The 27,034-nt window shown below is 45.8% G+C and overlaps 1 protein-coding gene across 1 annotated transcript in view; it reads right to left on the bottom strand.

Annotated features, from left to right (window-relative positions):
• Arhgap10 (Rho GTPase activating protein 10) overlaps positions 1-27,034 on the bottom strand; it is a 316,109-nt gene that overhangs the window by 203,423 nt on the left and 85,652 nt on the right. The window contains exons 2-3 of the mRNA XM_045131477.1: positions 12,460-12,555; positions 12,326-12,387 (exon numbers count right to left, since the gene is read on the bottom strand). Of these exons, the coding sequence (XP_044987412.1) occupies positions 12,326-12,387; positions 12,460-12,555 (158 nt within the window). The remainder of the gene's footprint in view (positions 1-12,325; positions 12,388-12,459; positions 12,556-27,034) is intronic.

Below are 27,034 nucleotides of genomic sequence, written 5' to 3'. Positions count from 1 at the left end.
TCACCAACCGTTTCTATTTCTGCTGGGATCTGTGTGCTCTTTTGTTTGGCCACTTATTGACCAGATATGTGGAGGTTAATGTTGAACTTTGAGTACTTCCTAGATTCTAGGTATTTGTTCCCTGTCAAATGGATAGTGGGTCAAGATTTTCTTCCATTCTATAGGCTATTCTTCACTGTAATGATGGTTTACTTAATTTGTTGTCGGGGGGGGACTTTAATATACCATATATTCATGGAGGGATGGGGGCAAGAGTGGAGGCAGGGTCACGCTCTAGCCTAGCCTGACCTGGAATTCACTGCATAGAGTCACAGGTTGGCCCCGAACGTGATCACAGCGATCCTTCTGCCTCTGGAGTGCTAGGATTAAAAGGCATGTGCCACCACACCTAACTATATATTAATTTTTAAATGTAGGCATGTTTAACCAAATAAATGTTAAAAGTAGACATCTGAGGGCTGGAGAGATGGCTTAGCGGCTAAGGCGTTTTGCCTGCAAAGCCAAAGGACCTTGGTTCGATTCCCCAGGACCCACGTTAAGTCACAAGGTGGCACACGTGTCTAGAGTTCGTTAGCATTGGCTGGAGGCCCTAGTGTGCCCATTCTCTTCCTCTCTCTCATAAATAACTTATTTAAAGTAGACATCAATTAGCAAATCTATTTTACTTTACAATCACAAAAACGTGTACCTAAAAATGTCTTTATTCAAAATGTCCAACAATTGTCTCTTTAATCTTCTCATTGGAAAATAGCATTGTCTTATAAGCAGTGTCTATATGACCTGCAGCGCTCTCTGGCCTCTGGAGCTGCCCAGCACTTCAAAGCCCTTCCCATGTGCAAGGAATCCTCCCTCCTAAAGAGACAGAGCACACATCCCGCAAAGAAAGCTCGAAGACCACAAGCACTGGCCTTCCCGGCCATGGCCATGGCTCAGCGCTAATGGCCCGAGCGCCATCAGCCACGTGTTCCCACTCAAAGCTCGGGGATCTTCAAAATCAGCAGACAAACTGTGAAGAGGCAGGAAGCACCTATTTCTGAAGGCAGCAATTCTACCAAAAGTCATTCAGGGAAAAGGTGGAGCTGGCGCAAGCTGCAGGAACCACGACCTTTGCCTGCAGTGGCGCCTTCCCCTGGCCCAGTTCTTCGGCAACCCTGGACATCATTATTGGTTCCCAAAACCATTTAAAAACCTGCAAAAGCCTCCTGGGTGTGGTGGTGCACTTGGGAGGCTGAAGGACCAAGAGGTCAAGGTCAAACTGAACTTAGTCAAACCCTGTTGGGGGGGGGGTAGAATTCTCTAATTGGGACTCAAGTACACAGGTGCCACAGACATACTCTACAGGTAGCTACTAGAAAAGAGTTCCTTCCCTGTCCCATTCTCCAAGCTCACAGCAGTGTCAGTGAAGAAGGCAGCAATCATATTTGTAGACTATATGTTTACAATGTACTAACTCAATTATCACACTTCTGCGTTCATTCAGATAATCCAAGACTGAATAAGAAGTCCCCAGTAAGGGGCTGGAGAGATGGCTTAGCTGTTATACGCACTTGCCTGGGAAGCCGAAGGACCCCAGTTCGAGCTCGATTCCCCAGGTTCCACATAAGCAGGAGGCCCTGGCGCACCCATTCCCTCTCTCTGCCTCCTTCCCTGTTGCTCTCAAATATAAAAAAAAAAAAAAAAAAAAAAAAAAAACTTAGGGGCTGGAGAGATGGCTTAGCTGTTAAGATGTTTGCCTGCAAAGCCAAAGGACTTTGGTTCAGTTCTCCAGAACCCACGTCAGCCAGATGCATAAGGGGGCGCATGCATCTGGAGTTCATTTGCAGTGGCCGGAGGCCCTGGCGTGCCCATTCTCTCCCTCTCCCTCTGCCTCCCTCTCTCTCAAAAAAAAAAAAAAAAAACCAAAAATCAACAAAAATAAAGTTAAAAAAATTTTTTTAAAGAAATCCCCAGTAAGAATGTTTATGAGCCTCCAAGTTTTACTTGGGTGTGGTGGGGTGCAAGAACACAGGCCTTGGCATCTGAGGGCCTCCTGCCGCTGCTAAGGCACTTCACACGCCTGCACCTGCACCGCTCTTTGCATCTGGCTGTACGTGGGTACTGGGGAATTGAACATAAGCCGTCTCCCAACCCCAGGTTTCAGTTCTGAATTCCAATTAGCTTGAGGACTTAAATTTAAAAAAAAAAAATATATTGAAAAACAAGAAGGATAGAGCTGATTTCTGATAACTTCTGATTTCTGACTTACTTCCCGGAATACTGGCTATGATCTGGCTCACATTAACGTAGAAAAAAAAAAAAGTTAGGTCTGTGTATTATCAAAGTTTAAGATTCCCTGAATGTCACACAAACAAATGCCTTTGGGTTTGTTGGCCCTCCCCCAAAGGCAGGGAAGCCAGTAAAGGACATTAAAAGAAGAAAGTGAAGAAGACAGCAACGACTTTAATTTTTAAATCAAATAGCCTCTACCAGTAACAGTTTTTTTTAAATATGCTGAGGATAAAATGAAATTCATAAACCAACAGCTACTGCAGGTATCACAAACGAGTTGGCCTAATAAAGACATGCAAATATTTAACCTTGGCTCTCTGCCCCTGTCTACATGAGGGACAATAAGGACCAGGCTTCTAGTTCTTAAACAAAACAAATACTTGGGCAGAACATTATGAGAAGGAATTAAAAACCCCACAGAAATAAGTGAGAGATTAGCCTGTTACAAAACTGAAAAAGCATCATGAGACAGAATTTGAAAGTCTGGTTTTATAGTCTCAAGTCAGAGCACATGGAAGTAAGTGCCTTAAAGGAACTGTAGGGCCAAGAGCTTGAAGTGGCACCGCATGACGCGTACTAAGGGCACAGGGAGCTGCCCTCGTCGAGAAATTGGAGAAAACAACATCTGGCCAGTGACCAGAAAGCTCTTCCCTAGACACTGCAACACCCAGAAGCCCTGAGTGGCCAGGAAGGATGAAATCAAAAAGAATGTGTGCTCAGCACTCGGGAGGCAGAGGTAGGAGGATTGCCATGAGTTCGAGGCCACCCTGAGACTCCATAGTGAATTCCAGGTCAGCCTGAGCCAGAGTGAGACCCTACCTCGAAAAACCCAAAAAAAAAAAAAAAGAAAGAAAAGAAAGAAAGAAAGTGTGTCAGGGGCACAGTGGTGCACCCAATTCAATCCCTGCGCTGGGAGCTGGGAGGCAGAGGTGAAGAGGATCGCTGTGAGTTCGAGGGCACCTTGGGACTACATGGTGATTTCCAGGTGAGCATGGACAAGAGTGAGACCGTACGTTGGGAAGAAATTCTTAGGAAGGGGGTGGGACAGGCGCTTTGCCTGCAAGGCCTAAGGACCCAGGTTCAATTTTCTAGGACCCACATAAGCCAGATGCACAAAATGGCACATGCATCTGGAGTTCATTGGCAATAGCTAGAGGCCCTGGTGTGCCCATTCTTTATCTGACCCTATCTCTCAAATTAATATTTTTTTTAAAATGTACGTAATATCTGGGCATGGTGGCGCATGCCTTTAATCCCAGCACTCAGGAGGCAGAGGTAGGAGGATCACCGTGAGTTTGAGGCTACCCTGAAGACTACATAGTGAATTCCAGGTCTAGCATGAGCTACATTGAGACCCTTCCTCAAAAAGAAAATTATATATATATGAATGGAATAAAATCTCTTTCCATGCATTTTGCATGCTCCTCCAGCCAAGCCCCAATCTTCTTCCACCAGGAAGAAGTGCCTTTAATTACAGCACTCACAAGGCCAAGCCAGAAGGGTCACTGAGTTTAAGGCTACCTTGAGACTACGTAGTGAATTCCAAGTCAGCCTGGGCTAGAACAAGACCCTCAACCCCCTACACCTCAACCCCCCCCCAAAAAAAAAAGAAAAAAGGTGAAGAGTGGTTGAAGGAGAAACCCATGTCAAATCTCTGATCTCCACACGCACATGCACACGCACACACACACACACAAACGCACGTTGCGGGGGTTCAATTCAGGTGTGCCCCATACACTTAGGTGTCCTGAATGCTAGGTTCCCAGCTGATGGACATTTGAGAATTAACACCTTCTCAAAGCAATGCATTGTTGGGGAGGGCTTATGGATATTATAGCCAGTTTCCCCATGCCAGTGTTTGGCACACTCTCCTGTTGCTATTGTCCGCCTTATGTTGGTCAGGGAGTGATGTCCACCCTCTGCTCATGCCATCGTGGAGCTTCCCCCCAAGCCTGTAAGCCAAAATAAACCTCTTTTTCCCCACAAGCTGCTCTTGGTTGGGTGATTTCTACCAGTAATGCTGAACCTGACTGTAACACCCCTGCATACATACACACAGCATATGCACACATATGTACATGTGTGTATATATGTGCATGCATATATATATGCGTGTGTATATATATATATATATATATATATATATATATATATATATATATGATGAATGAAAAGAGATGACTCCAGTTTGGTATCCAGGATTTTCTTCCAAAGCAGTCACACCACTCTTCAGACATTTATTCTGGTGCCTCCCGACTTAACAGAAAGGTCTCGATGGAAGGTTTCACTCCAGTGCCGGGCCTCGTGTTTCTCCCTTAGGTGGACTTTTACTAAACGGCTTGTTGACTCACCTACTGAAGCCCTGCTGTTGTCCACACACGCAAGAAGAGCAAAAACTCTTGCTTCTTTACGGCTGCTGCTGGGTGGACAGCAACTCCACAACATGCCCATCTCACTCACGGTCAAAACCGCAGAGAAGTGGCTGGAGGCGTAGCTCAGCAGCACAGCGCGTGCTCAGCATGCACACGCCTACCGTTCAATGTCCAACATCCCCCCCCCCCAAAAAAAAAAGTGGAGAAAAATTTTAAAAAGGTATCAGGTCTTATGAACAGCCAGAGCCAAGAAATATTATTAGCTGGGCGTGGTGGCGCACGCCTTTAATCCCAGCACTCAGGAGGCAGAGGTAGGAGGATCGCCATGAGTTCGAGGCCACCCTGAGACTACACAGTGAATTCCAGGTCAGCCTGGGCTAGAGTGAGACCCTACCTCGGAAAAAAAAAAAAAAAAAAATACACACACACACAGAAATATTGTTAGGACACAAAGATGAGAAAGATGGTCGCGCCTAGGGCCCAGCTGATACACATGGAACACGTTGCTCTACCTCTATGGGGACCCATTGCCTCATGCTGTTTTCTAAATCAAGGTGTTTCCCTAAGTTCTACCTCAGCCCCTGAAGAGCCAGTGCCATGCCACTGAGTGTTCATGACAGGATCTAAAGAAAGCCCCCAGGCACCCCAACTCATCTCAGAATCTATGCTTCATAGGCTGGAGAGATGGCTTAGCAGTTAAGGCCCTTGCCTGTGAAGCCCAAGAACCCAGGTTCGATTCCCCAGTACCCACTTAGGCCAGATGTACAAGGTAGCGCTTACATCTGGAGTTTGTTTGCAGTGGCTAGAGGCTCCGGCGTGCCTGCACTCTCTTTCAAATAAGTAATTTTTTTAAAATATCTATGCTGCATGGAACAGTAGATCTGGTTAATTTCCAGCATATCCCTAGAACAGACAGTTAGTTGTAAGCATCTTAGTGGTCCTTTAGAAGATATGGACACACACACACACAAAGAAAGAATCCAATGGTAGTTGGTTCCTGGGAAGCAGAGAACAGGCCCCAAGGACATGAAATTCAGAAAACACAAGTTCCAATGAGGAAGTAGGATGTGATGATGACAAGGCCGGAGGGCCACAGATGAGGATGAGTCACCAAGGGAGAGGACAGTCACGCGGCCTCACCCAGGCAGGACTCCAGGGAGGATCTGTGGCCTCTTGCCCAGGGCCATCTCACTCTCCCTAAACTCATTAAAGTCAGTTTTTAATATAAGTCCCATAGGACTCCAGATGGGTAAAAACTAAGCCCTCAAAAAGGGGCACTGCTGACAAACAGGACTGGCAATGGCATGCCTATCTGACTAAGTTATAGGCGCAAAGCTGAATTTTATGTAAAAGTCTTATCAAATATAAGAGTCAGTTCCAAAGGAAGAAAGTCTTCCATGAAGTTCATAGGCACCTTTCAGCCTAATTGTTTACATAAATACAAGCATTTCTCCCCATCCTGAACACCTCTGCCAAGTGAAAGGAATCCATGTAAGAATGTGTCACTTTAAGCCAGGTGTGGTGGCGCACCCCTTTAATCCCAGCACTCGGGAGGCAGAGGAAGGAGGATCGCCATGAGTTCGAGGCCACCCTGAGACTACATAGTGAATTCCGGATCAGCCTGGGCTAAGCAAGACCCTAAGTTGAGAAACAAAAAAATAAAAAAGCGTCACTTTAGTAATCTATACAAGGACTAACTCTAAAACAAGTTTGGTAAAACATGTTCGTTATTATCAATAAGACAACAAGATTAAAGTATAGGTATAAAGACCTACAGGTCGGAGGTCTGAACGGAACCATCAGCTCAAATGGACAAAGAGCTGCAGCAGGTAGGGGACATCATGCCTGCCAGGGACCTGGGAATGACAAGGAGTTAGCTACAGACCGGCAATGTACCAGGCACCTCCGGGACAGCTAGTCTAGGCTAACTGGTGAGCTTTAGGCCAGTGAGAGACCAGAGATTGTTCTCTGGTCTCCCCATGTACGGACACGTATCTGCACATACACACATGTGCACATCAGAAAGAGAAAGGGTGGTGTGTGTGTGTGTGTGTGTGTGTGTGTGTGTGTGTGTGTGTGTAAGAGAGAAAGAGGAAAGTACAAACAGCATGGAGGCCTTTTTCAAGACCATCATAAATGCTGCAGCACTATTTTTAAAGTCCTTGGATTCCTGGACAGCTGCCCACCGCAGACAAGTACACGGCGTCCCCCCACGCCAGACAGAACATCGCCGGAATGCTGGCTCAGAACCGCCACCCGGCGCGTCCCTCGGAGACAGGAGCACGCAGAAGCAGGGGGCGGGGGGCTCTAACCCTGTTTGCGACCCACCCACCTCCTCAGGTCAGGTTTCCCCACTTCCATAGTAAAGGCTGGTGACGGGATCAGACCAAACCACTCGAGAGAAAAGCCCTGTCCTGGAAAAAGACAAGGCTGGCTTGCAAGGTTGGGCACAAGCCACACAGAAACCGGCCTGCGTACGGAGGAGACAGTGACTTCTCCGACTGGCAATCTTTCCGCTTGCCTCTCCACTAAGTCAGAGGTTTTTGTTTTCATTTGATGCTAGACACTGGACGCTAAGCATGCGCCAACCCCAAGTGTCATCCTAAGCTACAGTAATTCATCTCAATAGCCATGGAGCTGGACACATCAGTCCTGCCTTTCCAAATTCAACTGAGTTTCCCTTCAAGCAGAACCCAGCCCTTCAGCTCGTCGCTCTTACACCTGTTTAACTCAGGGAGATCCACCTCTCAAGAGGCCCTTCCTGAACGCCCTGGGACTTACTGCAAAGTTTGCTGAAGACACATGCTTTTTCACTATCTCTGTATCTGATGGGAAGGAACAGGCCGTTGCTTTTACAGCATGATGCTTGTCATGCATTAGGCACACAGTTAGTGTTTGCAGAACTCAGTCCAGCCTACCTGGGCATACAGACCAGAGACATGAACACACACATTCCTTGCAGCTCCAACCACTGGGGAGGAACTCGCTGTAGGTGGCTATGCTCCCACAAAGGTGGCTTTATCCTTCACAGCCCAAAGCCCAACCAAACATTGACTCAGGATCAAGCTTTCTAAAGCACTCGACATTGGAACTTTATACAACGCAGATTTCAGAAACTTTTGATATTTTCATTTTCATGACTGTGGTGATTGTAATGCTGCATCATTCCTTAATTTCAGCCTGGAAAGGGCTAAGCTACTTTTAAAGATAAAGTGGTCACTAAAGCTTTTGGAAACAATTTCACAAAACCCCTAACTCCATTTCCCAGCTGGCATTTTGGTGTCCTGTTCCAATCCTTGCCTTTGCCTGTGCTGCTAGCTTAGCAGTTAAGGCGTTTGCCTGCAAAGCCACAGGACCCAGGTTCAACTCCCCAGGACCCACATAAGCCAGATACACAAGGTGGTGCATGCATCTGGAGTACATTCATTTACGGAAGCTTTTCTCAAGTTCTCAGGATGCATCTGCGTTCATTTTAGCTGCTCAAGATAACCCGTTGTTGCCGTGCTCATGAGGCATGAACTTGCTTAACTGTAGGGACGGCCCTCCCCCATATGCACCCAGCTTCCACTACTCAGCCACAGGCCCAGCTGTTCTTCTCACCATCTCAATCACTCCAAGCTTTTTTCACAGCGTAGTCTATTTTTAGTTCCTATGTGAGTACCAGTGATTCTCCAGGACCACACTACAAATAGCCTTATTCCAAAGTTTAAGGCCAGGATGCACAACACAGCCACCATTTCTTCAAGTTTTCAGAAGTATTTAAAGAAATAAAGGTAGCCATAGGGAGATCCCACCAGGTTTTCACAGCCACAAAAAGGTGATCACTGTGGCTAGAGAGATGGCTCTGTGGTTAAGGTGCTTGCCTGAAAAGCCTATGGGACCAGGTTGAATTCCCCAATACCCACATAAACTAGATGCAAAAGATGACACATGTATCTGGAATTCTTTTGCAAGTGGCTAGAGGCCCTGGTGCCCCTCTCCCTCAGGTAAATATTTTTGTTTTTGTGGTAGGGTCTCACTCTAGCTCAGGCTGACCTGGAATTCACTATGTAGTCTCAGGGTGGCCTTGAACTCAGTGATCCTCCTACTTCTACCTCTCAAGTGCTGGGATTAAATCAAATAAATAAATTTTTTAAAGGTTATTACTGATTATCAAGATTATGCGGAAGTATCATACAATGTCAATAAGAATTAAATGTCATACTATTCAACTTTTATTACTTTCATTATAATACTCACAGTTAATTCAGAATAGTATATTTCACCGGGCGTTGTGGCGCATGCCTTTAATCCCAGCACTCGGGAGGCAGAGGTAGGAGGATCACCATGAGTTTAAGGCCACCCCAAGAGTACATAGTGAATTTCAGGTCAGCCTGAGCTAGAGTGAAACCCTACCTCAAAAAGCAAAAACGAATGGGGAGGTAATATGATGGAGAATGGAATTTCAAATGGGAAAGTGTGGGGGTGGGGAGGGAGGGAATTACCATGCGATATATTTTGTAATCATGGAAAATGTTAATAAAAATTTTTAAAAAAAAAGCAAAAATGAAAAAAAAGCTTTAGGGCTGGAGGGATGGCTTAGCACTTAAGGCACTTGCCTGCAAAGCCACAGCACCCAGGTTCAATTTCCCAAGACCCACATAAGCCAGATACACAAGACGGTGCATGCATCTGTAGTTCATTTGCAATGGCTGGAGGCCCTGGTGCACTCATTCTCATTCTCACCCCCCCCCCCCGCAACCTTTCTCATTGTCAAATATTTTCTTTTTAAGCCTTTAGAAGCCAATAGAAAGGTATCAACTAGCTGCATGTAATGGTGCATGCCTATAGCCCAGTACTGGGAGGCTAACATGGGATGATTTCAAACGTGAGGACAGCCTAGGCTACACAGCAAGATCCTGCCTCAAAGCTAAAAAGCATGAGAATTTATTGTCAAGGGACAAAAATATAGGTTTTACAGGTTTCAGGTGATTTCGCAATGTATCCATCAAGTGTCACTTACTTGGATCCACATTCAAGGAGACAAATGCCAGCGAGCAAGATGGATGAGAAACTCGGAATGCATGAGAAGAAATGGCCGAGGGCCCCGCTGTGATAGTAGTATGTACACTTAAGGAATTCTTATTTTCTGGAATGAAGGCAGTGCGCTGAGAAGCGTCACCTCCCTGAGGTAAGTATCTGCATGAAATGATGCGACGCTGGGCTGTCACTCAAAATAAAGGCAGGAGACTTGGGGACACAGGAGAAACAGGATCAGCTGCGAAGCGGGGTATTTAGGACATGCCATTCCGTGTGCGTGCTTGCAATTTTCTCCACTGAGAAGGCCGAGCGCACAGGCGGTAACATCTGCTCGTGTTCGAAGGTGGCCCGGCGGCTGCTCCCCACCGCCTTCTGCCTTTGGCTGGCTTCCTGCTATTGGGCAGTATTCTCTCCCCGTAAGCCAGTCTGAACAGAATGTGTCACTGCTCTCTGAGGCTCAAGGCCTTCTACAGACAATGTCCTATTCTCACACCCACTCTGCACTGGGACCCCAATTTTGTCACGCTCAGCGTCCTTTTGAGGCACTGTTGCCTCTGTGTTCATCCGCAACACTTTGGAGACCAGGAGCTCACAATCTGAGCTCAGACTACCTTACACTTGCATGACCTCATAAATTCACTTCAACAGAGGGCTGGGGAAATGGCTAGGTGGTTAAGGCGCTTGCCTGCAAAGCCAAAGGACCCAGGTTCAATTTCCCAGGACCTACAATTAGCCAGATGCACAAGGGGGCGCACACATCTGGAGTTCGTTTGCAGTGGCTGGAGGCCCTGGCGCGCCCATTCTCATTCTCTCTCTGTGTCTGTCAAATAGATAGATAAATAAAAATACTGGAAAAAAAAAAGTACAAATAAAAAAGCTCATGCCATTAATATAAACCAAGAAGCGACACCGCCTGCCCATACCCCAGTGCCCAAAGATGACAACATGGCACTATTGCTCGTCTGCTGCCATGCTTAGTCTGCCCTACGTAACTGAGAAAGCAGTGGCCACAGTGTGACACAAACGCCTGACAGCTGGGACCTGTCAGTGGGCACAGCAGCAGCTCATGACAGACACGCGCACACCGTCATCAGAGGTTAGGGGGCGGCACAAACAGAGGTAGGAGGATCGCCATGAGTTCAAGGCCACCCTGAGATGACAGAGTTAATTCCAGGTCAGCCTGGACCAGAGTGAGATCCTACCTTGAAAAACCAAAAATAAAATAAAATAAAATAAAAAAACTCAATCTGCCATTCAATTTCTTCCCCTACTAAAAACCTACCTGACAGAAATCCCCACCAGCCCCCAGGTGGGACATTCAAGCCTTTAGGAAGATGTCGACAGGGCAGGTGACAGGGTTCTTGGCACATGCATTATGTCACACATCAGCACCACCCAGAGGCAGCGCTGTTCTATGGGCGAGGAAGATGGACCCGTACCCCCAGAGCAAAGCTGTGCCTACCAGAGACCGTGGGTGAAGCCACCGTCACCAAATCTCACCAGCAAGCAAAACCTTCGACCTGGGACATGGGAGTTAAGGAGGAAGGGGAATTCGTTTAAACTCAGAGCCACTGGACTGAGCAGCAGTGAGATTCGCATCATAGTGAAAATGAAAACGCATCTCAAGAAACTCAAAAGAACCATACTGTCTTTAACGGGGCACTCCAATCAATTAGGCAGGTTTCTTTGTGAAGGTCAGCAGGGCCAATAATTGCACTGAGGATGGAGGAAGACGTAGCTAGAGTTTAACCAGCAACAAACAGGGTGAGTCCACAGTTCAGAAACTGATTTTTCTTTTCTCAAACCCCTTTTTTCCATTCATTTACAAGCAGAGAGATAGGGAGGAGGAGGAGAATGTCAAGGCCCTTAGACACTACCAATGAACTCCAGATGCATGTGCCACCCTGTAGCATCTGGCTTTATGTGGGCACTAGGGAACTGAACTCAGGTCGTTAGCCTTTGCAGAAAAGCACCTTAATCACTGAGCGATCTCTCCAGCCCGGGCATCAAAATCTTAATCTTAGTGCAGAGCGGGATTTCGGAGACTTTCGGTGCAAGCTCTGCTCCTCTCACAGCTTAAAGTCTACAGTGAGGGCTAGAAGGATGGCTTAGCATTTAAGGCATTTGCCAAAGGACCCAGGTCCAATTCCCTAGGACCTACGTTAGCCAGATGCACAAGGGGGCACACACGTCTGGAGCTCATTTGCAGTGGCTGAAGGCCCCGGCACGCTCATTCTCTCCACCCCCCTTGTCAAATAAATAAATAAAAATAAAATGTTTTTAAAAAGAAATCTACAGAGATATGGCTCTGAAATCATCCTCCTGCCTCCACAGAAGCTTTCTTGCTCTCAGCTTCGGGCTATTAAATAAAGTTGTGTAGCATTCTACTCCCAAGAGCTCCTTGCTAAGAAAGAGCAAAAGCAGCTTTCAGCCTCCATTTCACTGACGGAAATGGACTTCCATTGAAGGGTCCAGAAGAGCCAACCACTGACAGCACCATGGGAGCAGATCTATAAATCGGGGCTCCTGAAACCTCAGCCACACACAGCTCTTGCCAGTGGAGCAGTACCCCACCCACAGACAAATGCATCAAAACCCCATGCTAGGACCAGTTCCACACTGACTCCCCCTTACTGAGCTGCTCATTTCCAACCCTCTCTACTCACCATAATCTCTCTCTGTTCTTCCAGGTTCTTCAGGAAGTTTGAGAATTCCCGTAAGGATGCATCTGTAAGGAGAAAGGCATCAGTACGCAGGAACAGAAGCGCGCGAGAGCCGGCCAGGCCCCGAGCGTACTCACCTATGCAGCGTTCATCGTCAGTCTCAGCATCGCCGATGAACTCGAACTTGAAGTCTCGGAGCGAGTGCGCGAACTTCCGCTGGGCCGCTGAAAGACCTGAGAAGAAAGGCACACTGATCGACCAGGGCCCTTGCTTTCAGCCTCAACTTAGAAGCAGTGGATTCTGGCTAAGATACGTATGGCTGGAGAGCTCCAGCCCAACTCCCATCTTTGTCCATTTGGCCTACTCCCCCATAGCTCTGTCTTCCACTCCCCACGCTGGTGCTGGAAGGGGAGGGAGAAGAGAGGGCAAACAAACCCCACTTCTAAAAATCAATCAACAGCTGGGGAGGATAGTTTAGTGATGGCTCTGATTACTTTCAAAGAAATGGCTAACTACCATTGAAGGACTAATAAACTGACTGGGTTACAACTGTAAAGAAATACAAGACTTAAAATAAGCACACAACTCTAAGGTTTAAATAGCTGCTATACATCAAGGGTGTAATGGTGAACCCCTAATGAAAAAAAAAAAAGCGGGCAAAACCTGGATATGCAAGTCACAAAAGGAAGCAAAAGAAATTCAAACAGCCCGCAGCCACACGAAAAGGTGTCTGCAGTCATCAGGAGCCATGAACCTGAACACTGAACCGTCCAGGTGCCCCAGCACAGCCACCCAACCACCTGAAGTGTCAGGGTGACTGTATGTGGAGAAACAAGTCCTCAGGTCCTGCCAGAAGGAACAAAATTGAGCACAATCACGTTTTCTACTCAATTTGGTGAGGCCCTAAACAACCCAGAAATGTGGGTAGATTTCCAAGATAACACTCCCACATATGGACAGCTGTAGATATTAGACAATCGGGGGGTGGGGGAGATCTGCTAACAGTACCCCCCAAAAAATTACAGAACACTGTCATACGATGTAAAGAAAAGTAACCGCTGAACTGTAACGTAGGCGTCTTCTCAAGCCAAGCAGGGTTCACTGCCAAGGGCAAGGGAGGGCAAAGCAGTTGAGAGCTGGGGGGGGGCTAAAGGCATTTCACATCAGAGCCTCATGGCCCTGGGGTCACTTGCTTTATCTCTCTTCTTTAAATTGTACATTTCTTGCATGTTTTTATGTTTTTGTCCTAATCACATATTTTTTTTAAAAAATTTTTTTTAAAGAAAGAATGGGCACCCCAGGGCCTCCAGCTGCTGCAAACAAACTCCAATCGCATGAGCCACCTTGTGCATCTGGCTTACGTGGGTTCTGGGGAATCGAACTTGGGTCCTTTACCTTTGTAGACAAGTGCTTTAACCACTAAGCCATCTCTCTTCAGTCCCTTTTTATTTGAGAGAGACAGAAAAAGTAAGGGTGTGCCAGGACTTCCTGCTACTACAAACAAACTACCTACCCAGGTGTGGTGGCATACACCTTTAATCCCAGGACTCAGGAGGCAGAGTTTGGAAGATCATCAAGTTTGGAGGCCAGCCTGAGACTACAGAGTGAGTTCTTGGTCAGCCTGAGACTACAGTCTACAGTGAAAGCCTACCAAGGAGCGGGGAAAAAAAAATCTCCAGATGCAAAAGCCACTACTTTGGGCATCTGGCTTTTTGTGGACACTGTGGATCAAACCCAGGGCATCAGGTTTTCAGGCTTTACAAGGGAACACCTTTAACCGCTGAGCCATCTCTCCAGCCCCCGACTCAATTATGACAGGAAGTTGGTGGGGATCAAACCCAGGGCCTCGTACGTGCACAACAAGGTGAGACCACTGAACTACACCCCTTCTAGCCCAAACATGAAATGTGGGAAATCACAAAAAACCTCCAGGCTAGCATTTTAAAATTTTTTTGTTCATTTTTATTTATTTGAGAGCAACAGAGATTTCTAGAAAGAGGCACAGAGAGAGAGAGAGAGAGAGAGAATGGGCGCATCAGATCCTCCAGCCACTGCAAACGAACTCCAGAGGCATGCGCAGCCTTGAGCATCTGGCTAACGTGGGTCCTGGGGAATCGAGACTCAAACCAGGGTTCTTAGACTTCACAGGCAAGCGCTTAACCGCTAAGCCATCTCTCCAGCCCCAGGCTAGCATTTTAAACCATGCTCAAATGACTTAGTTTCTATTGTAATCTAGGTCACAAAATGTTATTCTGCAAGAAAGATCCAAGCACCCTGGCCTCCTTGTTCATGCTCAAACTCTTTCTGGACAGAGAACCCCGTAAATTCAGCGGCCGGCATGTTCCTGGTCAAGCTCAGGTCAAACCCACTTGTTCTCAACAGCCTGCGGCCCACAGGCCTGTCCCGCGGTCCCCGAGGCCTTCTCTGCACCATGTCCATTTATGTTCTTCACAGGACTTATCTACCTGAAATGGTCTGGGTCAGTATTTCCTCGCTGCAATTAACCTTCCGACGTTCATTTCCCTGAAGCAAAAGCCAAGAGTTTTCTGAATTAGAGATAACAGAAAGAGTTTCATTTCTGATCTGTGCCATGAACCTACTCCAGATTATTACTGACAGAGTGGAGGCTCCTATTTTCAATCTTGGTTTTGTTTATTTTAATTTATTTGGTGGGGGGGAAGCAGATCAAGAAAGAGAATGGGTGCGCCAGGGCCTCAGATACCACGTTACCTTGTGCATCTGACTTACGTGGGTCCTAGGGAATCAAACCTGGGTCCTCTGGAGTTGCAGGCAAGTGCCGTCACCACTAAGCCACCTCTCCAGCCCTGCTCTTTTTTTTTTTTTCTCCCAAGGTAGGGTTTCACTCTAGCTCAGGCTGACCTGGAATTCACTATGGAGTCTTAGGATGGCCTCGAACTCATAGCAATCCTCCTACCTCTGCCTCCCGAGTGCTGGGATTAAAGGCGTGTGTACCACGCCCGGCCCTGCTCATTTTTAATAAAAATTTTTATGCCAGACCTCAAAATCAGCATGCAGCCAGGCATGGTGGCTCACACCTGTAATCTCAGCACTAGAGAGACTGAGGTAGGAGGACAGCCCAACTAGTTCAAGGCCAGCCTACACTACAGAGTCAAACTGTTTCATAAATTGAGGGGAAAAAAAACAAAAACAACATGTAAGCTGGCCACGTTTATGCATATACATTTACATGGGTAAAGGCTGTTTCATGCATTAATGCTTTACCACCAAAATACTATATGAGTTATAGTTTTACACTTTAAGCTGTTTCCTAATTGTCCAAAATAAAATCTAAGGCTAAAAGGTAATTCAAAGAAGGTCTGACTAAGATACTTTCTAGAGGGGCTGGAGAGATGGTTTAATAGTTAAGGCACTTGCCTGAAAAGCCCAAGGACCCAAGTTCGATTCCTCAGGACCCACGTAAAGTCAGAACCATGTGTCTGGCATTTCTTTGCAGTGGCTGGAGGCACTGGTGCACCCATTCGTTCATTCGTTCGTTCTCTCTCTCTCTCTCTCTCTCTCTCTCAAACAATAAAAAACAATGCTTCTAGAAAATCAAAAATTAAATATACAAATAGACACATGTATACCCATACATACACATATCTATATATGCCTATATACAGAGACACAGCTAGATGATATATATAGAGAGAAAACCACCCCTGAAGTTACAAGTGTGGTATTGGTCATGGAGTCATCAACTACTACGTCCTACAACTTCCATTATCTATGGCGATGCCTGAAGTGTGGACTGTTTTATAATCCTGAGCTTGATAAGGTAAATAAATAATAAATAAAAGTACTTTGCGCCTCACTCATTAAACTTGAAGTGCAAAATTTGTTACAAGCCATACAAGATTCCTACACCCTTTCTTACAAAAAGAACACGCTGGGGCTGGAGAGATGGCTTCGCGGTTAAGCGCTTGCCTGTGAAGCCTAAGGAAAAGGACCCCAGTTCAAGGCCCGATTCCCCAGGACCCATGTTAGCCAGATGCACAAGGGGGTGCACACATCTGGAGTTCGTTTGCAGTGGCTGGAGGCCCTGGCATGCCCATTCTCTCTGTCACTCTCAAATAAATAAAAATAAACAAAAAAAAGAACACACATCTAGAATCTTGAATTCATTTGCATGTAAGGATCCCAAAAACTAGATTATCAACTAAGCCAACATCTTGCCAAAGAAACAGTGCTTCATTCTGCACGTAAAACAGTGCCAGAGACTGGAGAGATAGCTTAGCAGTTAAAGAGTTTGCTTGAGAAGCCAAAGGACCCAGGTTCGATTCCTTAGGACCCACGTAAGCCAAATGCACAAGGGGCACATGCATCTGGAATTCATTTGAAGTGGCTAGAAGCCCTGACGTGCCCATTCTCTTTCTCCTTCTCTCTTTCTCTGCTTGCAAATAATATTTAAAAAAAAAAACAAAAAAACAATGCCAGGATTCATCAGTGTTGTGTTTATAGAAAAACATGGCGCAGATTCTAAGAACTTAATGTATTTCATGCCAGATTCTTGCCAAGGAAATACTGCTGCTGTTAATCCAAGTAACTTGGGAGTAAAACCAAGTTCCTCGAGGACTGTGGGCTGGCTTTGCATTTTCCTTCATGTTTCCCAGTTTCACAAAGCCAGCAGTGCCAGCAGTAACACGGGCACCTCAGCTTCTCTCCCCAAGTGGAAAAAATAAATAACACGTGTTGCAGGCTTTAAAAATGGTTAAAAAAAAAAATCCTTGTCAACTCAGGATGCATTACTGGGCTAGTCTAGGCCTGAAAGACAAACCAACCAGAGGTTCCAGTAAATGGCACAAGGACCAACAGTGTCTGGTGCTACTTAAGCTGAAGCATTGCTGGAGTTGACTCCACAGGTCCAGCGCACTGGAGGGGGTCTATGCACTAAGCTCTTATTCATAACAACCAACTAAAGTCAGGCGGATTGAGAGGAGGGCACAGTTAGGGTGACTGGAACCTTGAAGGTAAGAAAAAATAAGGCAGGAAAGTTTGCACTTGCTAGAAATCAAAGGTCAGACTTCTTATCTCTTGCCTAGTTCCCTAGACCTGTTTTTCCATAAACAGCCCGGACCCCTCCTGGAAGGGAGGCCTTTATAGGATTTAAACATTGAGGTTGGTCAAGTTCAGCCCCCAGAATTTGGTGTCAGGACTAGCCTCTTCCTGAGACAGCCCCTTGCCTGAACCAACCAGCTGTGCCTCTAGTTCGACTAAGCGGGAAGACAGCCCACCACCCCAAGTTCATAAATACCTTTGCAAGGGGAGGTCTGGCTCTAAGACCACTTGGGCACTTCCCTTATTCTCCTCACATGAGCTCCTTCAACTTTCTTTTCTCTTTTTTCTTTCCACACTTTTTTCCAGACCCTCGATGCGGGATCTCTAGTCACGTGGGTGCCTTTCCTTGGCTCTGTACTTCCCTCAATAAACATGATCAGTAAGCCATCCCAACACTCGGAGGGGGAGGGCAGTATTATGTCCGCAGAAAACAGGAGAAAAACATACAGGTCAAGCAATTCAGTCAAACTTATACAAGTGAGTTAATTTGATCCAACTCATACGACTAGTAGAAAAGAGATAAACAAGACAAACAGAGGGAAATGGGATGGAGAACCTGCTGGATGAGACCACACCTCGCAGAGAGGTCCCTGGTGACTACACATGCCACGGAGCCCATTCCAATAACCACAGGCAGCATCTCCCATCTTCACTGGCAGCTGGTACACAAAGGCACTTTAAGAGTGAGTGACCAAGGGCTGGAGAGATAGCCTAGCAGTTAAGCGCTTGCCTGTGAAGCCCAAAGACCCCAGTTCGAGGCTCAATTCCCCAGGATCCATGTTAGCCAGATGCACAAGGGAGCGCTCGCGTCTGGAGTTCATTTGCAGTGGCTGGAGGTCCTGGCGCGCCCATTCTCTCTCTCTCTCTGCCTCTTTCTTTCTGTCTGTCGCTCTCAAGTAAATAAATAAAAATAAAAATAAATTAAAAAAAACCTTTAGGAAAAAAAAAAGTGAGTGACCAGGGGCAGTCTTCCAAGAAGCCAGGTCTGCTCTTTCTCAGGCATGTTAGAACCATCTGTGGTTTGGGCATAACCTGGAGGGGCACAGGACGGAGGGGATAAGAGCTCTTGTTGGGAGAAATTGCCCATTCTAGCAGTTAAGCAGCTCACCAGAGAGACAGGCACCAAAGGACGTGCATGTGTGTTTTGGAAGGCAGAGTCCACACGTGTGGTGTGGGTTAAGAAGTGCTTAGGCCCTGTGGCAGTGTGATTCAGGCGTTCCCCATAAACTTAGGTGCTCTGAATGCCAGATCTCCAGCTGATGGAGATTTGGGAATTTTTGCCTCCTGGAGGGAGTGTATTGTTGAGAGTGGGCTTATGGGTGTTACATATAGCCAGTTTTCCCCTTGCCAGTGTTGGGCACACTCTCCTGTTGCTATGGTCCACCTGATGTTGGCCAGGGGGTGACATCCAACCTCTGTTCATGCCATCGTTTTCCCCTGCCATCGTGGAGGTTCTCCTAGAGCCTACTGTAAGACAAAATAAACCTTTTTCCCCCACAAGCTGCTCTTGGTCAGATGATTTCTACCAGCAATGCAAACCTAACTGCAGCAGGCCCCAACGGCTACCTTCTCTAACTGAACTTTATCAACAAGGATGACTGATGGGCCCACCAAAAATCACAATGCAAAGAATATTTGGTGAACATGAGAAAGATTTGCCAATTCCAGAGGAGTGACGAAATGCAATGGCCAAAACCAGAGTCCCATGGAATAATTTGCTTAGTCCTCTTCATTAAAATGTCACATTGTAAGTGCAAGGCCAGCCTGAGACTACATAGTGAATTCCAGGTCAGCCTGGGCAAGAGTGAGACCCTAACCTCGAAAAACCAAAAAACAAAAAAATCTTGAATTGAAACACTTAAACTTTCCAGTTACTAGTGGCCCCAGTACTATCATCTCCTACTCGCTGGCCTCCCAAATGCTTCACATCTCCACCTAACAAACAATTTGGGGAGAGGGGCAGGCTGGTGAGATGGCTCAGCAGTTAAAGGTTAAAGCTTGCAAAGCCAGAGGCTCCAGATTCAAGTCTCCAGATCCCTTGCTCTCTTATTCTCTCTCTAAGTAAATTTAAAAACAATTAGGAAGGCCAAGCATGGTAGCATATGCCTTTAAACCCAACACTTGGGAGGCAGAGGTAGGAGGATTGCTGTGAGTTTAAGGCCTCCGGCCACCCTGAGAATACAGAGAGTTTTCCAGGTCAATGTGGGCTAGACAGAGACCCTACCTAAAACAAAAAAAAAAAAAAAAAAAAAAAAAACTGGAGGCAGAAACTTGATCTTAGAGGCAATCTAATCTAAACTAATGATGCAGAAGAGAGATCAAGTTTGAATTCAAATGCAAAGCCTAATTCCCAGTACCTCTTTGGGTGGAAGACAGACAGGACCTTTACAGAAGTCATCAGTTAAAGTAAGATTTTAAGAATGGGCCTAATCCAACATGTATGGTACCTATATAAATGGGTAATTTGGACAAAAGCAGCTCAGGGAAGGAAGACAATGTGAAAGCATTCAGTGGTTAAAACAACCACTGATGAAGGCCAGGATCAGATCCTTCCTTGCAGTCTTCAGAAAAAACCAAACCTACAGACAACATGATGTAGGACATCTATTTACTGGAATTGTGAAGTAACGCATTTCCATTGTTCAAGGTGCCCAGTTGATGGTATTTTATTTCAGCAACCATAGCAAACACATCCTAATTTTTTCCCTTTAATGCCAGCATTCGGGAGGGAGAGGCAAGAGGATCGCTATGAGTTCCAGGCCAGCCTAGAAACTACAGAGCAAGAGCCATGCCAACCTGGGCTAGAATGTGACCTACCTTTGGCAAAAAGGGATGGGAGAGAAGAGGAGAAATGGCAAGGAAAGGAAAGAAAGAGAAACGGAAAAGATAGGCGTGAAAAGAAAAACAAAAAGGAAAGAAACTGGGCTGAAGAGATGGCTTAGTGGTTAAGGTATATGCCTGTGAAGCCTAAGGACCTAGGTTCAATTCTCCAGGTCCCACGTAGGCCAGATGCACATGGTGGCGCATGCTTCTGGAGTTCGTTTGCAGTGGCTAGAGGTCCTGGTGTGCCCACTCTCATTCTCTCACTCTGTTACTCTCTCCCTCTGTCTATAGTAAATAAATAAAAATAAAATCATTTTTAAAAAAGGAAAGAAACTAAATGCAAAGGAATATGGGCTAAGAGTCAGAGTAGGGCTAATTATCAAAATTAAGCTCTATATACAGATAAGAATGCTTTTTGTTTCTGCAAATATTGTTTTTAAAGATCAGGGGTGTTAGCTCAGTAACAAAATATAACAGTATTCAAATATTTTTGGTACTCATTATGGCCCACTTTACAAAGTAGTGCTAAAAGATCCTAAGGAAGGGAAGACAAGAGGTGAGGTGGGGGACAGCTAACTACATACGGGATTAATGTCAAGACAAGTTACCTAGTTAACCACAGTACACTCAAGGACCCAAAGTAAATATGAGCAAGGATTTGCACGTCAGGTGTGTGCAGGGCTTCATGAATGCATCCTTTGTGCCAATTAAATACCACCAGTGGCACGAATGAGAAACTAGGTTGCCAACCAAAGCTAAGAGCTATTTACAATCCCCCTATTTCTGTCAAACTCCTTTAATTATTATTTTTTTTCAATTCAGAACCCAGCATGGCGTTACATACCTTTTATCTCAGCACTGGGGGAGGCAGAGGTAAGAGAATCATTATGAAATCAAGGCCACTCAGACTATTTAGGGAACTGCTCTCTGTTTATTTTGGGGGCTATAATTCAGATCCACCCCCAAGAGGCTGCCTGCTAAGGGCTCAAACTGCAAACTCAATTTTAATAAGACCCGAGTAAGGCCAGGCAGGGCGGCGCACGCCTTTAATCCCAGCACTCGGGAGGCAGAGGTAGGAGGATCGCCGTGAGTTCGAGGCCACCCTGAGACTACATAGTGAATTCCAGGTCAGCCTGGGCTATAGTGGACTCTACCTGGAAAAACCAAAAAGAAGAAAAGAAAGAAATGCCACAAGAGCAGCGACTTCCTAGGTGTCGTCTACTCACTCAGCCAACCTTAAGGCGTGACATCAATACAGACAAGGCAGGAACTACTGCATGGACAGTCCACGCTGCAGCTCACAGCAATATAGCTCTCACTGGGCTGGAGAGATGGCTTAGCGGTTAAGCGCTTGCCTGTGAAGCCTAAGGACCCCGGTTCGAGGCTCGCTTCCCCAGGTCCCACGTTAGCCAGATGCACAAGGGGGCGCACACATCTGGAGTTCGTTTGCAGAGGCTGGAAACCCTGGCGCGCCCATTCCCTCTCTCTCCCTCTATCTGTCTTTCTCTCTGTGTCTGTCGCTCTCAAATAAATAAATAAAAAATTTAAAAAAAAATAGCCCTCACTCATTGCTTAGGAGCTAAGCAAATCTGAACCAGGGTAGTATTTTTTTACAGTCCGATTGGCTGTTTTTCTCTATTTTCTCTTTTTTTAGTAGATGATAAGTTCTCAGTTATTGAAAGATATCTGGTCGGGCTGGAGAGATGGCTTAGCAGTTAAGGTGCTTGTCTGAGAAGCCTAAGGACCCAGGTTCGATTCTCCAGGTCCCACATAAGCCAGATGCACAAGGTGGCACATGCATCTGGAGTTTGTTTGCAGAGGCTGGAGGCACTGGTGTGCCCATTCTCTCCCTCTCTGACCCCCATCTCAAATAAATAAAAATAGTTTTTTAAAAAGATATTTTGTGGAGTCTCATCAGGTATGTTCACACACTTACAGACTCAAGGGGAAGCTCCATGATGGCAGGGAAAAATGATGGCATGGGCAGAGGGTGGGCAACAGGAACAGGAGGGGGTGCCAAACACTGGCAAGGGGAAACTGGCTATAACACCCATAAGCCCACCGCCACTGCCTCCAGGAGGCTTAATTCCCAAATCTCCATCAGCTGGGGACCTAGCATTCAGAACACTTAAGTTTATGGGGACACCTGAATCAAACCTCCAGTCACCCAACAGCAGCTGCGGGAGCTGCTCCCCAGATTCAGCACGGCAGCCTTTATCATGCCACTGAGGCACCATGAAGACAAGGTGGCCGGGGTCGTCTCTGACATGCTGCACAGGCTTTTAATCCCAGCACTCGGGAGACAGAGGTAGGAGAATCGCCATGAGTTCGAGGCCACTCTGAGACTATATCATGAATTCCAGGTCAGTCTAGGCTACAGTGAGACCCTACCTCAAAAAACAAAAATCACACACACACACACATATATGGAGCATATAGCAAGCCTGAAAGACATTGTACTCATTTTTTTTTAACAGGGTGAAAAGTTAAAAAGATTGTGAGAACCTATATATTTTATCATTTATTATCTTTAATTAAGGCTTTTTTTTTTAGTACTATTTAACAAATGCTACTTCCAGTTAATGCCTGTGGCCCTGCTGAATTTTAAGGGACCAGAAAACTTTTAAAAAGTTTTACATCTTACTGGTGTAACCTGTTAAGTATCATCTTTGGGTTGTCCTGAAGTATTAATTGCATAGAAACTTTAGTAAGCATATTTGGCAGGATTCTTAAGCTGAAACTTGCCTAAATTTGTATTTGAATGTTAATGGAAGCACATAAGCAAGATAAAATTTAAGGTGGCCTAAAAGAAAAGGATGCTTAGCCTTTGTAAGGATTCTCCTTGTTAGACTTACTCCGATGTGCCATTAAATGAGGACAGATTACCTTAAAACATGTTACATTGGTCTATATTACATGGAAGATTAGTTGTATAATTTCACTGAAAATCTTTAGCCTAAAAGAAATTGCATTAACTTCTGGTCAGCACTGACTGAAAAGTGACTAGTGAAGAAGAGGCGATCCTAAAGCCGGATTTCTCTCTACCCATGCTATCATAGGTTTCTGAGGTAAACGCAGTCCTCACCTAGTGGTATTATACTTATATCCAGAATACTGTGTTAATTTAAAAAATGCTATGTTCATTTTTGTATGCCTGTGCTTATTGTTTATTTTGCTGCTGCATGTACCTTTAGCATAAGTTTGTTACTTCTAGAAACAAATTTCAAAAATAATAACAACGTGCTGCTCACATTCACAGACTTTCTGGCTGTGTCCATACTTTACAAAGCATGACATCTTGTTCAGATGCACAAAGCAATTGGCCAACCCGTGGTGTTGGAGTCAGCTCTCCCCTTACACTCTGCAGAGCAGCAGCCCAGGGCCAACGCTTGTGAAAAGTTACCTGCTACAATCAGATACGCGCATGCATTTGAGAGCTTAAAACTCCCTTCAACACATCAAGTATTTCACAAATATGGTGATGGTGGCGGCGATGAGGTTCTAGCCGTCAGGAGGATTCCGACTGTGCAAGCCTGGGGTCCTGAAACCCCTGGCACTCACTCATGGAGGGGACTGAAAAGAGGGAGTCCCGACATCGTGTCTAGTGATGGCGTGCTCATGAAACTTCTCATTTTCTTCCTTGATCCTAGGATACTTTTTTCCAAGGACATCCGCTCACCACTGAATTCATCTTTCATATAACATGGCAGCAAAACAATTAGTGGGGCTGAATAAAAAAAGGGGGGCAGTGGGCTGGAGAGGTGGCTCAGCAGTTAAGGCATTTGCCTTCAAAACCAGAGGGTTCCATTCCCCAGGACCCTCGTAAGCCAGATAACATAAGGTGGCGCACGCATATGGAGTTCGTTTGTAGTGGCTGGAAACCCTGGCACACCCATTCTCCTTCTCTGCCTTTCTGTCTCTCTCTCAAATAAATAAAAATTAAAAGAATCAGTGGGGCTGAGGAAATGGCTTAGCAGTTAAGGCATTTGCCTCTGTAGCCTAAGAACCCCGGATCAATTTGCCAGGACCAACGTAAGCCAAATGTGTAAAGGGGCGCATGTGTCTGGAGTTTGTTTGCAGTGGCTGGAGGCCCTGACACTCACATTCTCTCCCTCTCTCTCAAATAAATAAATAAAATATATTTTAAAAACAAAAACAAAAACCACCACTGTAAGTTGAATAAAACCTTAGCCCTCGCCAGCTGTTTGGTCAGGGGCTCGTTCCCAGCAACAAGAAGATAAAGGGAACACCACCATCCTTTCAAGTTTACATTTTTCCCCCGTTTAGAACCTGGAATTAACACTGGACTTTCTAAACCAAAACGTAAGGAAGGAAAATGAATCAAAGCTTACTTAGTTATCCTATCTGGGTGATAGAGAATGCAAAGACAAAAAGAAAAAAAAGAGGGCTGGAGAGATGGCTTAGCAGTTAAGGCACTTGCCTGCGAAGCCTAAGGACCCAGGTTCAAGTCTCCAGGTCCCATGTACAATGCCAGATGCACAATGGTGGCACATGCATCTGGAGTTTGTTTGCAGTGGCTAGAGGCCCTGGCACGCCCATTCTCTCTCTCCTTCTCTCTGTCTCTAATAAATAAATAAAAATTCTTTAGCAGGGCATGGTGGCACACGCCTTTAATCCCAGCACTCGGGAGGCAGAGAGCAGGAGGATCGCCATGAGTTCAAGGCCACCCTGAAACTACATAGTTAATTCCAGGTCAGCCTGGACCAGAGTGAGACCCTACCTTGAAAAACAAAACAAAAAAAATTAAAAAAAAAAATTTAAGTCCTTTTTTTAAAAAAAGGGAAGTCAACAGACGAAGCTAATGCAAGACAGGGGGAAATATAATTGCTCTTTAGATGCTTCATAAAGTAGCAGATTAGGCAAAAATTCTGTCAAAGCCAGGTGTGGTGGCACACGTCTTTAATCCCAGCACACAGGAGGCAGAAGTAGAAGGATCACCATGAGTTCGAGACCACCCTAAGACTACATAGTGAATTCCAGGTCAGCCTGGACTAGAATGAAACCTTACCTCAAAAAACCAGGGGAAAATAATTTGTTCTTTAAAGCCAGCATCAATCCCAGGCCTCTCCAATTCCCAATTCATCATTGCATTCTCCAACTTTCATCCCCAAACCATGTTTCCAGAGTAAAGGACCCTGTGTTGCCTAGTACCATGTCTAACTAGTGAAACATCCCTTCACTTGGTTTTCCATCTGTGAGCAGAGTGGAAACCTGATTGTCATGCTGGTTAGAACTGGGTGGCAATTGAAGTTTTGTGGTACCCACAGACAATGCTACACAGAGTGCCAGCCCCTCAACTATTTACCATAGGGTCCCCATGAGACAAAGAATTTGGGCAGATTTTAATTTGAACAAGTCTCTGAGCATATTATCTCTAAGAGGCCTGGTATTTTTATTATTTTAACAGCAAGACTTGTTTGCTTGAAGGAAGCAAACTCCCCCGGCTCATCTAAGAAACAAGCCAAGTGTGTGCAGAAGACAATAAATGGTAAAAGGTCTAGAAAAGCCCATGCTGACTTTTCATTTTTGTTTGTTTTCTCTCAGACAAGGTTTCATGTCTCCTGGGTTGGCCTCCGATTTGTTATGCGGCCAAGAGTGACTTGGAACTTCTGATCCTCCTGCCTCCTCCTCCCAAGCTATGGTGCCTGGTTTATATGCTATGCTGAGTTCGAAGACTGGTTCTTCATACCTGCTAGTAAACGTCTCTACAGCTGAAGGATGTCCCCAGAACCTTAAGTCACGCTTTTTAAGACTATAACCTGAGAGAGAGAGAGAGAGAGAGACTAAAATAATGCACTTGAGAGATGGGGGACAGGGAGAGAGGAAGAGAGGAAAAGAAAAAGGGAGGAAGAAGAATGGGTATACCGAGCCGGGCGTGGTGGCGCACGCCTTTAATCCCAGCACTCGGGAGGCAGAGGTAGGAGGATCGCCATGAGTTCGAGGCCACCCTGAGATTACATAGTGAATTCCAGGTCAGCCTGAGCTAGAGCGACACCCTACCTCGAAGAAAATAATAATAATAAATAATAATAATAATAATAATAATGGTATACCAGGAACTCTAGGAGCATATGCCACCTTAATCATCTGGCTTCAAGTGGGTACTAGGAAATCAAACCCAAGGCAATCAAGCTCTGCAAGAAAGTGTCTTGACCATTTTTTTTCCCCCTTCACTGTGTGGGTTTGGTTTCCAAGAGTTTGTGGAGAGTCAGTGCTCTGCCTTAGCATAAACTCCCCAGCACTTAGCACCATCCCAACAAGCAGTATTAGATGAGGAAGGGCATTAATTGTAATGTCTATATAACTCTCTTATTTAGGTCTCTCTAAACCTTTAGTTTGTTTTGTTTTGTTTTGTTTTATAAGTGGAGAAGGGCTCATGAATGGCATCTTCCTTTCACACCGTCCATCCATTCATCCATCCACAGAGCAAAGGAGGGTGCCAACTCAGAGCACAGCCTTGGCGTCTGCTACGGAAAGGCACCAGTGTTCAGAGAAAGTACATAAATGCTAGTGGAATGCAGCGACTTAAGAACTCCCACGGGAGCCAGCCACCAAACACCAAACCCTGGCTTTGCCACTCTTATCTGTGTGATGGTGGTGGTTTGATTCAGGTGTCCCCCTATAAACTTAGGTGTTCTGAATGCTAGATTTCCAGCTGATGGAGATTTGGGAATTAACACCTCTTGGAGGTGGTGTATTGTTGGGGTGGGCTTATGGGTGTTATAACCAGTGTCCCCTTGCCAGTGTGTGGCACACTCTCCTGTCGCTGTTGTCCACATGATGTTGGCC

Source organism: Jaculus jaculus, chromosome 12, assembly GCF_020740685.1.
Source record: "Jaculus jaculus isolate mJacJac1 chromosome 12, mJacJac1.mat.Y.cur, whole genome shotgun sequence".
Classification (NCBI taxonomy): domain Eukaryota; kingdom Metazoa; phylum Chordata; class Mammalia; order Rodentia; family Dipodidae; genus Jaculus; species Jaculus jaculus.
Note: the sequence above shows the minus strand (reverse complement) of the source record. Positions and strands in the feature narration are given on the sequence as shown.